The sequence below is a fragment of the Trachinotus anak genome, unplaced genomic scaffold (assembly GCF_046630095.1).
Source record: "Trachinotus anak isolate AG129_WGS33_773 ecotype Australia unplaced genomic scaffold, CSIRO_AGI_Tana_v1 ptg000003l, whole genome shotgun sequence".
Lineage (NCBI taxonomy): Eukaryota > Metazoa > Chordata > Actinopteri > Carangiformes > Carangidae > Trachinotus > Trachinotus anak.
This window is the reverse complement of record NW_027273854.1, coordinates 16,904,287-16,917,344: the sequence shown is the minus strand read 5'-3', so window position 1 is coordinate 16,917,344 and position 13,058 is coordinate 16,904,287. Positions and strand designations below refer to the sequence as shown.

Genomic DNA, 13,058 nt, shown 5'->3' with positions numbered 1-13,058 from the left:
ACCTGAAACTGAGGCCATGCACAGCTCATCCATCACTTTCCACCCACCACCGCTCTCCACCGTCTCTCCCCTGCTTCATTCATGCACGTTGTGGTCTCCCCTCATTCATGCTCTGTCTCCATCCTCTAGCTCCCCCGTTCGTGCTTCTCTCCTCATTTCCCGGCTTTCTCGTGCTCATTTATCACAGGGGGAACTTAACCCCTCAGTGGACCTGCAGAGACACAAACACTCACTGCGGGCAAGAAATTCCAACCTGACCACACAGAAGCTGTCGGTGCGTAGATGTGTGCACAAGTGCTGCAAGTCAGTACAGCCCACTACACTTGACACAGACCTTATTTACACATGGTATTAACATGACATTTATCTCTGGATTCATTAACTTGATAATGACACCAGATCACAGGCATTTGACCTAGCTAGATATTTATTTGCGAATGTGAATTGTTTGTGACTTTTGAGTTTATTTTGTTACTGGGGAGCGTGTTATGTAGCTCAAGTATTGTGGCTTGAGAGTTATAGCTACAAGATGAATATGTGCAAAGCATGATCATTACTCAGTAGATTGGTGGTAAAATAAGGAGGGCATCTGTTTGATAATTATATTGCTGTAACACAGCAGTTCGAATCCGTGATGGGGTTTAATCTGCGTGTATAATCACTTTTAGCCAGCAAGTTTAGTATTGTTGTCTGTAGATTGATGTTGACACATTTCACGTGAAGTGGTGATTATACGTTTTATTTCATTTAGGTCTTCAACATCTCGCCACACTTCACAGACACACAGGTAGGTCTGCTATGACCAACAACATTTGAAGCCCAGGAAGTGGAATATGTTAACAACTGACTGAGCGACAGTACTGTGAATACCGTGAGTACTCTGTGAATATACTGCAAATATTCACAGTGGATTTGTGATTATAAATGCTGTCGTTTTCATTTGAGTTTCCCAGTTAATTTGTGCTGTGGGGTAAAAACCTGAAGCGGATGTTTGAGTTGACCTTCATTACTGTAATGAAACTGGATGGAACGGAATTGTGAAACCAAAAAGGATCCTTTACTGAGTGAACTGAATGTAGCAACTGTGGGATGAACACACACACACACAATCACATATAACCACTTGCTGGCTTGCTTGATTGAATACAACACTGAAATCTGATTTGACTTGTGGAGTATTTTCTTTTGCAGTGCTGACTTAATTGTGTTGCATATTTCATTATCATTCGCTATGTAGATCTATCTTATTGTTTTTGTATGGTTTGATACCCCGTTCATCTAAACAACCTGCCACAGTTTTCAACTGTTTTTTACACTCAGGCCAAACAGCACAGGTTTAATTCACACCTGGCTGAGAGCTGTTAATCCAAAACTTCCAGTAACACACATTTTTCTTCATCCTTAAGATATCCATTGCATGTTTAATAAATGGGGTCAGTCCAATTACAGAAAACAGAAAACAATCACACTTCAATTTAGTCAACTTTCACTGCATTGTGAATCATGTTTAAAGCAAAAAAAAAAAAAAACTGAAACAAAAAAAAAAAAAGAAGAAAAACCATCTTCATGGGATGATTCTCAAGGCGTTTAAACTGTGCCACTGGAAAATGTTCTGCATGTTATATATGCAGCAGGCTAGGCATGCATGACTGCTCTATACATTTGCTGTAAGAACACTGCATTCATGATGTTTCTCACCCCCCATCCCCCACCCCTCGGTCTATCTCTCATTCACTCACTCTCTGATGGCGGGCAGAGTACAAGCCACTGTAAGCAGTCAGAGACATCCATTTCCTGTCAGTTTATGAGGTGTTTATGAATTATAAAACTGTGACAACCAGGGACTCAGGAATGAGTGAAGTGGGGATAAGATGGACAGAACGAGAGAAGAGATAAAGAATAACTTATTCACTTTAGCTGTGTATTGTGTTATTTTGTATGCATGTGTGCTTTTGCATATTTTTGTGTCTGTCATATGTGAGCCTGCATGTGTGTGTCTGTGCATGTGTCCATATGTGCATGCACTGACATTGTGCTGACATTGTGTTAACTTGGTGTACTGCTCCCACAGCTGTGCTTATTTGGTGGCTTGGGAATATCCTAGAATTTCCCTATTATTCATTCAATTACAAGTGTGTGTGTGTGTGTGTGTGTGTATGTGTGTGTGTGTGTGTGTGTGTGTGTGTGTGTGTGTGTGTGTGTGTGTGTGTGTGTGTGTGCGTGTGTTAGTGTGTATGTAAATGAGTGTGCATTCAATGCAGTCTTATACCTATGCCATCTGGCCCTGTAATAGCCTTCTATGCCCCCCAGAATGACATGGTTATGTCTGGCTGCATCAGACACACAAACAAACACACAGGCACACACAAAACACACACACACACACACTACCACTGGAGGCAATGTATCTTTTTAATGGTAATTGAAAAACAAAGTTTCCTTGCCCCTATGCAGAGAATTTTCAGAGGATCAAAGTCAAACCATCGACTGTAAGTTGTGAAGCACGAGACACAAAACTACACCTTCTGTGAAGTTTGACCCCACAAAGGTGACTCACACTCTTCAAGAAATAATCAGAAATGTTTGAAATTATGCTTGTTTGCTGGTTTAAAAGGATTTGGATGAGAGGAATGGAATCAGTTTCATCTTGGGGTGTGCAGCAGCATGTTTGGCTAGCTTAGCATGAGAACAGAAGCAGCAGAGGAAAACAGCTAGCCAAAGAGGTAAAGTACGTCTTCAAACAGCTCCAAACCCATCTCACGTGACATTTTGTCTTATTAGCTAGCATGCAAACCAGAAATACAGCCAAGAATCACCTGGGTTTAGTTCAGAGCTATGACGCTGTGCAGAGCAACAGGTGCTGCATGTGATCACCAGGTCCAGCTGTGATGGTAAACTATCATAATAAACTGCTTATTAAACCACAGTGTTTTAGCTAACTAGCTGTGTGGCTCAGCTGGTAACCCACTTTGGTCCAGACTGAAATATCACAACAACTGTTTGATGGCTTGCCATGAAATTTTGCACAGACATTAATGGTTCCCCGATGATGTAGCCTAATGACTTTGGTGAGCCCCTGACTTTTCCTGCAGTGCCACCACAGGCTTCATATTTGTGACACTGAGTGAAATGTCTTCCTAAGTATTCAAATGATGGCCATTAAGATTTGGTACACAAATTAGTGCCCCCCTCAGGATGAAATGTAATAACTTTGTTGATCCCCTGACTTTACATCCAGCACAAAGCTCTGCTTTGGAGCTCAAATCACCGCTGCACCTAAATACAGCCCGTCAGAATTACTGCCATGGCTGTAGACTCTTAGTCTTGTCTCTAGTCTTGTCTTAAATACACAAGGTACAACTATTATATATGAAAGCTGGAGTTGTCTTTGTGCTGAGCTACATTAAACTGATAGACCTATCAGTCTTCTAATTTAATTTGTAAAAATGAGAATTATCTTAAAGACAGACAAAAAGTGGAAAGAATGTGAGTAATGTCATACACACACACACACACACACACACACACACACACGCATACAAATTCACACCTTTCAGTTTCCCTTGCAAACCACAGATGTTGCATTGCTTGAGACATGTTGCAGTGAACATACTTGGTTGTTCACAGTGTCAGCAGGATACTGCTACCACGCAATTTGTAACACTTATAGTAGAAGTATGGCTAAATATCAACAAACAGATGCCTTCTTAGAGCCATGTTTAGAAAAACTGCTGAAGGTTTCCACTGGATTTGACTGGAACACAATGAAGACAAGTGATTTGAGCTTGTGCTGACGTCAAAAGCCACATTTTAAAATAGTGTTACAACATCTCAGCTTCATTTGAGATTCCACGGGGAAGGCAACAGGAAAGGTGGAAAGAGACAGATGATGGCATGCAGCCAAGGTCAAAGCCTGGACTCAAATCTATGATCCACACACAAACACACACATAAACACCCATGACACAAGATGTTGCAACCTCAAAGTCCCAGCCACCAAGTTGCCCCACTAACACATCTAGCAATCCCTTTCTCATCATATGATCACTTTGTTTTCTCTTTGGGTATCAGTGCTTTTACTTGCTTTGTCATAGTTTGGAGCCACATCAACATCAAGCTATGCTTTAACTACTTTCACACTGAAGTGAAAGCCACTTTACCTCTTTAATCTATCTAATCTTACCTATCTTATGTATTTTGTCTGTCTGCTTCAGTTATCATATTCAGTTATCCATGCCCCTTCTACCATACTCTTGGTCTGTCTTCAATCTGCCGGCATCAACCTACATGTTGAAACCTGTGCAACCAAATTTTGTTATCTAATCCATATCTTTCAATCATACTTCTCCTCCAATATGATTTAAGTTTTTGAAGTTCATCAGACAGCCACAAAACATGAGCTTGCAACATGAATGGGTGAGTAGTCAAGGAGCTACAGACAGAAGATATGTCTCTAAAGCCAAGTGCCATTGGAGTTAGAGTTAACCTTTGGGCTTTAATTAAGTATACTTGATTGCACTGCTGTGTTCACTACTGAAATGATATTAATATACTTCTGATTGGCAGCAGTAGCTACACACTTGGCACTAATGATACATTCTTACAGATGAAACTGCATCTCTGGTAAGTGGAGCTCACTGTAGGCTATTCTGGTTTAAGTGACAAAAAAAGAGACCCAACTTTCTCTCCGGAAATACAAAGTCAACATGTTTTCCCACAACACATTCTTCTCAATATCCTCAATGGCCACTGTGCATCTTAAACTCAGTCTGTTATCAGAATTATGAGTTAAATCAGTGTGTGATTTGAGAGTGTTTGTATAAATCGACAGGTCTCTCTCATCTGTGGTGGTGGTCAAATGGACGCCTGATCCGAACGCCACACAGTTTACGCTACTCTGCTCACTTTTGTATTCTCTGGCTACCAACAAGGAGATGACAAGATGGCCTCAAAAGAAAAAAATCCTGACAATACTCTGTGCAAGAGTCCCAGCAAGAGTGTGCAGATCCAGATACTTGTTAGTGGTGCAGCTTCCTGGCTAATAACACTGCCAGCTGTCTCTGTTTGTGCCTGTTAGTGCTTTATTTGTACCTTGAGCTTTGCAGCATGGTGACAACAAAACAAGAGCACAACACAATTTTATTCTATTCTGTGGCTGAGGCAGGGACGTGAAACTGAACTCAGGAAAGGACAACTTCTTAAGAAGTGAGTTACAGGGATTATGGGATACTGTCTCTCTCTCACACACACACACACACACACACACGGTGGGCACAGCAAAGCTAGATAGATAGAGGCACACAGTGGGAGAGACAGGGTGTGTGTGTGTGTGTGTGTGTGTTTGTGGAGAGGCAGGGACAGAGAAAGACTAACACACATGGACATGTACACACACTGGGAAAACTCAGAGAAGGACAGACAGCTACACAATCATATATAGAGAGACATGTTTGTGCGCACACACACACACACACACACACACCCATATAGAGGCAGAGATACAGCTGTGAGAGAGACACAGAGATACAGCTGTGAGAGAGAGAGAGAGAGACAGAGATACAGCTGCAAGAGAGACACAGAGATACAGCTGCAAGAGAGACACAGAGATACAGCTGTGAGAGAGAGAGACACAGAGATACAGCTGTGAGAGAGACACAGAGATACAGCTGAGAGAGAGAGAGACACAGAGATACAGCTGTGAGAGAGACACAGAGATACAGCTGAGAGAGAGAGAGAGACAGCTGTGAGAGAGAGAGACACAGAGATACAGCTGTGAGAGAGAGAGACACAGAGATACAGCTGTGAGAGAGACACAGAGATACAGCTGAGAGAGAGAGAGAGACAGCTGTGAGAGAGAGAGACACAGAGATACAGCTGTGAGAGAGAGAGACACAGAGATACAGCTGTGAGAGAGACACAGAGATACAGCTGAGAGAGAGAGAGAGAGAGAGACAGAGAGACACAGAGATACAGCTGTTTGTGAGAGACAGAGATACAGCTGTGAGAGAGAGAGAGAGACAGAGAGACACAGAGATACAGCTGTAAGAGAGAGACAGAGACACAGAGATACAGCTGTGAGAGAGAGACACAGAGATACAGCTGTGAGAGAGAGAGAGAGAGAGACACAGAGATACAGCTGAGAGAGAGAGAGAGAGACAGAGATACAGCTGTGTGTGAGAGAGAGAGAGAGACAGAGATACAGCTGTGAGAGAGAGAGACACAGAGATACAGCTGTGAGAGAGAGAGAGACACACACAGAGATACAGCTGTGTGAGAGAGAGACATAGAGATACAGCTGTGAGAGAGAGAGAGACATAGAGATACAGCTGAGAGAGAGAGAGACACAGAGATACAGCTGTGAGAGAGAGAGAGAGACACACAGAGATACAGCTGTGAGAGAGAGAGAGAGACATAGAGATACAGCTGTGAGAGAGAGACACACACAGAGATACAGCTGTGAGAGAGAGAGAGACACACACAGAGATACAGCTGTGAGAGAGAGAGAGACACACACAGAGATACAGCTGTGAGAGAGAGAGACAGGCAGACAGACAGGCAGACAGGGGCCGGTCGCTCAGACTGATCACGTACCCTCCAGACAGCAGGTCCGCCACAGGCCGGAGTGCGTCATCACCTCCTCGTTCTTGCGGCTCGTGTCGTTGTCGCCGCTGCTCTTCACGCGGCAGACCCCGCGCGAGTACAGCCAGTAGTCGGTGCCCACGGCGATGGTCATGAGGCTGAAGGCGGCGAACGCGCCCACCGTCGTCACCAGCATCTGGACGCCGCGGTCACACATCAGCATCTTCATACAGGCGGCTCCTGTTGGTCCCGGTCTCTCTCCTCCTCTCTCCTCTCCTCCTCCTCTCTTTCCTCTTCTCCTCTTTTAGATTCAGCCTTTTATTTCCTTTATATCCCGCGAGATTTGGAGTCGGGGTGAGGGGCGCTCGGACAACAGACTAATAACAATAGAAACAACAGAAACAGCCGAGGTGAAAGGTGGTGGAGGGAGAGCTGAAACACTTGGCCGCCGTGGCAAAGGGCGGGAAGGTGGGAGGGCGGCACGTCACTTTCTCGCGCATCAAAGACCGGTGTTCACCACCACCCTCACACACACACACACACACACACACACACACACACACCGGGGGGTTTAACGACCACCGGTTGTCCCCGACTACACTGCCCTCAGTCAGTCAGCGCGGAGGGCACCACATTCCGCCTCTTCTCCTTCCCTCCTTCCGTTCATCCCGTTCATCATCCCGGGGTGAAGCAGGGCGAGCTGCTGATCTTCTCTTCTCCCTCCTCGTCTTCTTCTTTGCTCCGTTTCCCCCCTCTCCTCTTCCCTTCCTTCCTTCCTTCCTTCCTTCCTCCCCTCCTGTCTTCTTAACTTCTGCTCTTCCAAAACAGCTCCTTTATTAATCTGTTAGCAGCAGAGGTCTGCGTGGGAAGACTCCATCTTTAAAACAACACCAAAAAGGCTGTCAGGCTGTTGTCTTTGCTGGTGTAACCACGCAGCATATGTCAAGAGAGAGGATAAAAACTGAATTGTTTAGCCCTCGCCCTTAACTCACCGCTGGATCTCTGGGCCGGTGAATGATCTCCTCGCCGAGATGTGAGGCGGCGCAGTGGGTTTATGCTTTCCCCCTTGTCGTTCGGTTTCTTGTTGAATTACTAAATGGATGGACGGATGAATAAAGCCCATACGTCAGCTATGAAGAGAAAGTGGCCGCTAACCGAGATCCGTCGTGTGTTATCCACTCCAGCTGTTGACTCACTGACATGTTTTCTCTTCCTCCTCGATGTCCAGAGTTCAGGCTTCAGGAGATTCGACCAAACACTCAGCCACTAATGAAAAAAGGAAAAAAAAAAAAAAAAACAACAACTCAATTTTTACCATCGATTATCTGCAGTGGGGAGACGCGCCAGTATTTAAATTAGGCACCAAAATGACGGGGTTAATTAATTTTCTCCTTCACAGCAGCCGTCTTCGCTCTCTTTCACCGCCGAAGTTCAACCACAGCCGGGACAGACCGGCCAATAAGACGCCCGCTGATGTACCCGTAGGACAGTCACACCCGCCTGGGTTCGCTCCCAAGAAACGTGCCCGTTGGTGCAAATGCAAAAAGATGACAGCCGTCGCCTCCTCCTTCTCCTTAGTCCTCCTCCTCCTCGTCGTCTTCCTCCTCCTCCTCCGCTCGGTCCAACCAACACAAACTAAAACTAACCGCGCGTCTCCTCAAACTCCGCCCGGGGCCGCGCCGCTCGGCTCGGATTGGGTTCGTGGGTGACGGCGCCCTTCAAGAGCCAATCACGCATCGTCACTGCCGTATGTCCCGCCCATCGCCTCAACGCCGTCAGTATAAAGCGTGAGAGGCTCCGGTCCAGAGAGGAGAGCATTGTGAGTTTTAGTAAAATGAGGACTTCTTCATAGGAAAATGATCAGAGACCCCTCTTTGTGTTTATGTAGTCAGGCACCAGCGGCAGAGCGCAGTATGCTGCTGAGCAGGTCTTCAAGCAGTGGAGCAACAGTCAAAGTCATAAACTGACTGTAATTAGAGAGGCTGTTGGACCACATCTACACAAAGGTGTTACAAAAACAGTGAAGTTGATCAGATTTGCTCAAAAACACGCTGCTCATGTCTTAAATGCAGCTTCTTTTTTATGCAGAGCTCTGCCGCGTCTCTTGCCGCTGTCGCGTCAGGGGTTTGTGCCGCGTCTGTAGAGCTGTCCATGGTGCTGAATGCGCCGGGCGCTAAGAGGTGCTGTCCTTGGTCCTGATGCGAAGCGTCGCGTTATTTTCCCCCTTGTTCGCTGCTCCAGCGGCCCCTGCGCCGCACTGATGAGTTAGTGTGTGTGTAAAGGGGGGGGGGGCGGTTGGCAAGCGATGCATGAAAAATCGCGCCCGGGAGAGGAGCAGAGACGACACTTAAAGAGCCACGGACCGTTTTTAATGATCCCACTCCAGCGAGGCGTCCACACAAGGCGGTCTGAGCTTCACAGTTCACTTAACACACCGGAGTAGGTGTGTGTGTGCATGTGCACAAGTGTGTGTGTGTGTGCAGGCCGCTGTAGGCTGGGCATTTGTAGGTGTTTATGTCTATGTTCACGTATCTCCTTTATGTGCAAATCTGTGCACACATGAACATGTGTAAATGTCTTGGTGAGGTGTGTGTGTGTGTGTGTGTGTGTGTGTGTGTGTCACAGGCAGCTGAACGGATCTGGCTGTCTTAAAGCTCCTTGTATTGCCTTTTTAAACAGCAATTAATTGAGGCCCGTCTTCCGCACTGGAGGCCAATGAAAATGATAGGATGAAAGGATGACAGGACTTCCCCCATTCCTTACCATACTGGTAGCATGCTTGTGTGTGATTCAACACACACACACATACACACACACACACACTTGTGCACATGTACAAGAAAGATGCATGTCTTTCTCTCTCTCTGTCTTTACTTCTGCGCATGTCTGTCAAGGTGGCAAAAGACAGATAAATGATATTTACTTTACTTACGACATTTTAGGACGTTGGCATCAATATGGTCAGTGATAAAGTGCCACAACTATCTAACTAAGTGACTGATGAGCTGACTAACTGGCCCTTTAGCTAATAGAATTGGTAGTTGTTGTACTTACTATGAAATAAAGATAGGAAGAAACATAGGGATTAAAGTCATCAAAAACAAACAGAGAAAAAAAGTGAAGAGAAGGATTACAGATAAATAAATGCATGAACAGATCAACAGAGAGAGTAGTGACAGGTCTTATCACCCCACTTACTCGCTCTGCCTGTGTGTGTGTGTGTGTGTGTGTGTGTGTGTGTGTGTCCGAGGCCCTTGCAGCCTGCGTTATCTCACAAGGAGACTCATTAACATAGAAATGACTTCAGGAAGAGAAGTACAGCATTTCACCTCTGGTGAGAGACAGGAGGGAAGCCGGAGAAAGGAGGGAGGAGGAGTGACAGCACATAAGGAGAGGAGGGAGGAAAAAAGGGAAGGAAAAGGTGAGAGTGACTGTGGTAGGAGAGAAAGTAGAAGAGTGTAGAGATAAGAAAGGAAAGGATGAGGAGTGGGAAAGTCAGAGGGTAGAGGCTTTGATGGAGGCAACAAATGAGAAAAGGACAGAAGGAAGAAGACAGAGAAGATGAAAGAAGGATGTGGTGAAAAGGGGGAAGAGGAGAAGGAGAGAAGAGAGGAAAGGATGGAGTAGAAGGGAAGGAAGAGAGAGTGATGGGAGAAAGGAAAAGCAAGGCAGTGAATCATGTGTTGCCAAATATGTTCTTATGGAAAACATAATCACTACCTGCATCTCTGTTGGGAACCAGGAATGTCTGATACAAATTACACAGCAATCCATCCGGTAGTTGGAGAGATTATGTTTTTGTTTGTAATCATGTAGCTGTAATAAAACTTTTGTACCTTGGTGAAGCCTTTACTTTTCTGGGAATTCATTCCTCTTCTTCATGGATATTAGTCTGAACCAATGTGTCTGGATGACCCACAGGTCAACCAACAAACTTCGAGCGCCGCCCATCAAGCAGCATCAGTTGTGCTTTTGCTGCCGAAAGCTGAAAAAAAGTGAAATGTGAACATTTTGCAACTTGGTAGCTCATTAAAATGCTTTCTCAATATGTCGATTAAAAAAACTAATGCATTCTGTGTTAACACTCAGGATGTGACACTCACAGTAGTTGGTACCAACACTTGTTGCCTGTAGGTGGCAGAAGTGTGAAAACTGCAGCAGCTATGACTTTTCTTGCCTGTAGATGGTGGACAACAATATGTTGACATTGCTGTTAAATTTCTTGTCAATAGGTGATGCAGGTTTGACTGAACGTCATGTCCATTAATCTCCCAGCACTTTCATCTCTGTAACGCTGATTTCTTTCTCTCTCTTTGACGGGAGGTGTAGTTTAAGCTGCTGACAGCAACTCAGAAAGATACAGCATTAACGTCTATCAAAACGCTGATTACCGTTTGGCTTATGGCCCTTGTGTTGCTAGGCAGCAGGAGTGGAGAGGGGTCAATGATCCCTGTGGAAAAAAGCATCATGGGAAATGCAGTTTTAAATCATTAAAGTGTCTTGCGTTTGCCCTTTTCTCGTTCTCTTTGCCTCTCCTCTCCTCTCCTCTCTCAGTTATTGGCAGTACAACAGGAGGAAGAGGAGAGAGAGATGGGGGTGGTTCTTGAAGAGAGGAGGAGGAGGACTGCAGGGTTTCTGCTCAGTGAGCTGGAACCTTCTCATGCCTCTGGACAGTGCTCAGAGACTGGGTGGAGGAGGAGTGGAGGCAAGACAAGAGGAAGAAGTTAGGGGAAACTGAAAACCACAGAGAAATTATAGAGTGAAAGATAAACTATTTGGAGGAAGAGAGAGGAGGGGGAGGCGCAAGCTGACTGACAACACAAATATACTGCGAAGAGAGCAAAGTGGATGAGGGCAGATAGACGCACACATCAACATGTGTATTTAATGCTAAAAATGTATCTATGTATATATGTATTCTGAGAAACACACCAATCAGTTCTGTATTAAAAGCCAACTAAGGTGCATTTATGTCTTTTATGAGCTTTTTTTTAGTGTCTTTATCCATGCAGGATCACAATGCATATGTGCATATTCCAATGCATTTATTTGCCTGTGCCCAGTATGGATGTGTATGTGTGTGAATCTGTGTGTATGTTTGTTTCTAGCGTTTGTGTGTGCTTTACCAGATGGGAATGACTCTAGGGCAGAGAGAGGACATATGGTGATGTGGCATGACTCTGGCGTGATGCTAATATGTCAAAACTGTGATTTATGACTTAGATGTCCACACACACAGCCCCGGGAAATGGTCTTTGAAGTGTGTGTGTGTGTATTTGTTGGAAGGGAGAATTGTTTAGATGAGTGTTGTCTCATTTGGCAACAGAAAACAGATTATTTCTGGCTGGGATTAAATTCCAAAATAATTTTTAAAAAAGTTTTGTCAACACTTAAACTTCTGTAGGTGGCGCTCTTTCAGGAACGGTGGTCGGCTGTACTCATGCTAGCTACCGAGGTCTTTGTTCTGTGATTGCTCATCTGTAGTTGGAAGAGCAGACAAATGAAGATGGACGGAGTGCAGGTGTGATCTCCGTGTATGGTCGAAACAGTAGTAGTGAAGTAATGAAGTAATCTGTTTGTATAGCTGTAAAGTATACAAGAGGACACTGAGGGAGACATGAGGTCAGTGATCATGTGGAAGTGTCTCTAATACGCATGCATAATGAAAATGTGTGTAAGGGTGTTTGCTGTGTGTGTGTGTGTGTTTGACTGACAGCAAGAGTGATTGATTAAGAGGGAGAGAATGTAGAGAGTGAATGAAGGGGGGGACAGAGAAAGAGATGTATCTTAATTGTGAAGGCACAAGTCTGATGGTGTGAAAGTGTGTCTAATATGTTTGCCTAATGAAAATGTGTGTAGGGCTGAGAGAGAGAGAGGGAGAGAGTAAAGAGAGAAAGTGAGCAAGAAAGAAAGATAGTGTGAAATAAATCCAATAAGCTCCTCCGTCATGCTCCCCTCTTGAGCATTTTTAAGATCCACTGAATGAAATAAATAAGAGATTCTATTTCTTTTGTCAGTTTCCCCTTTTCATCTCTCTCTCCAGTGTGCTGCAGTGCCCTGCTGTCGTTCACTTCAGCCGCACTCTTCCCTTCATCCTTTTTTTTTTCATCTGCAACTGCAGCTAGCATCTGTGCTAGCTAGTTTACCAGATAATCAGCATGATGCCCCACAAACATGGTAACGACTGATAAGACATCTAACTAACTGTTCACTAAACCCCACCCCTGGACAGCGATGATCCATTTACAGCTTAGCAACTGTAACCAGGCATGTCAGGCCTGTAAAGCTTTCGATTTCTCCCCATGCCGACGTGGCGTGCATGGGGCTGTGGTAAGAGCGGTGCTCTGCACTGAAGGAGTGTGCACAGTGCTGTATTTTTTTTCCAAAACCAAAAACTCGGGAGCAAAAAGGAATGGGTTAAATAGTGTGTTTATCTGATTAATAATTTGCATGTTTGACTAACAAGCATTAACCCAACA

General features: G+C 44.9%; 1 protein-coding gene across 1 annotated transcript in view; it reads right to left on the bottom strand.

Annotated features, from left to right (window-relative positions):
- cacng3b (calcium channel, voltage-dependent, gamma subunit 3b) overlaps positions 1-8,156 on the bottom strand; it is a 32,436-nt gene extending 24,280 nt beyond the window's left edge. Inside the window, exons 1-2 of the mRNA XM_071474157.1 lie at positions 7,572-8,156; positions 6,592-7,456 (exon numbers count right to left, since the gene is read on the bottom strand). Coding sequence (XP_071330258.1) covers positions 6,592-6,808 — 217 coding nt within the window. The 5' untranslated portion in view covers positions 6,809-7,456; positions 7,572-8,156. The remainder of the gene's footprint in view (positions 1-6,591; positions 7,457-7,571) is intronic.
- Between the last annotated feature and the right edge of the window lie 4,902 nt (positions 8,157-13,058).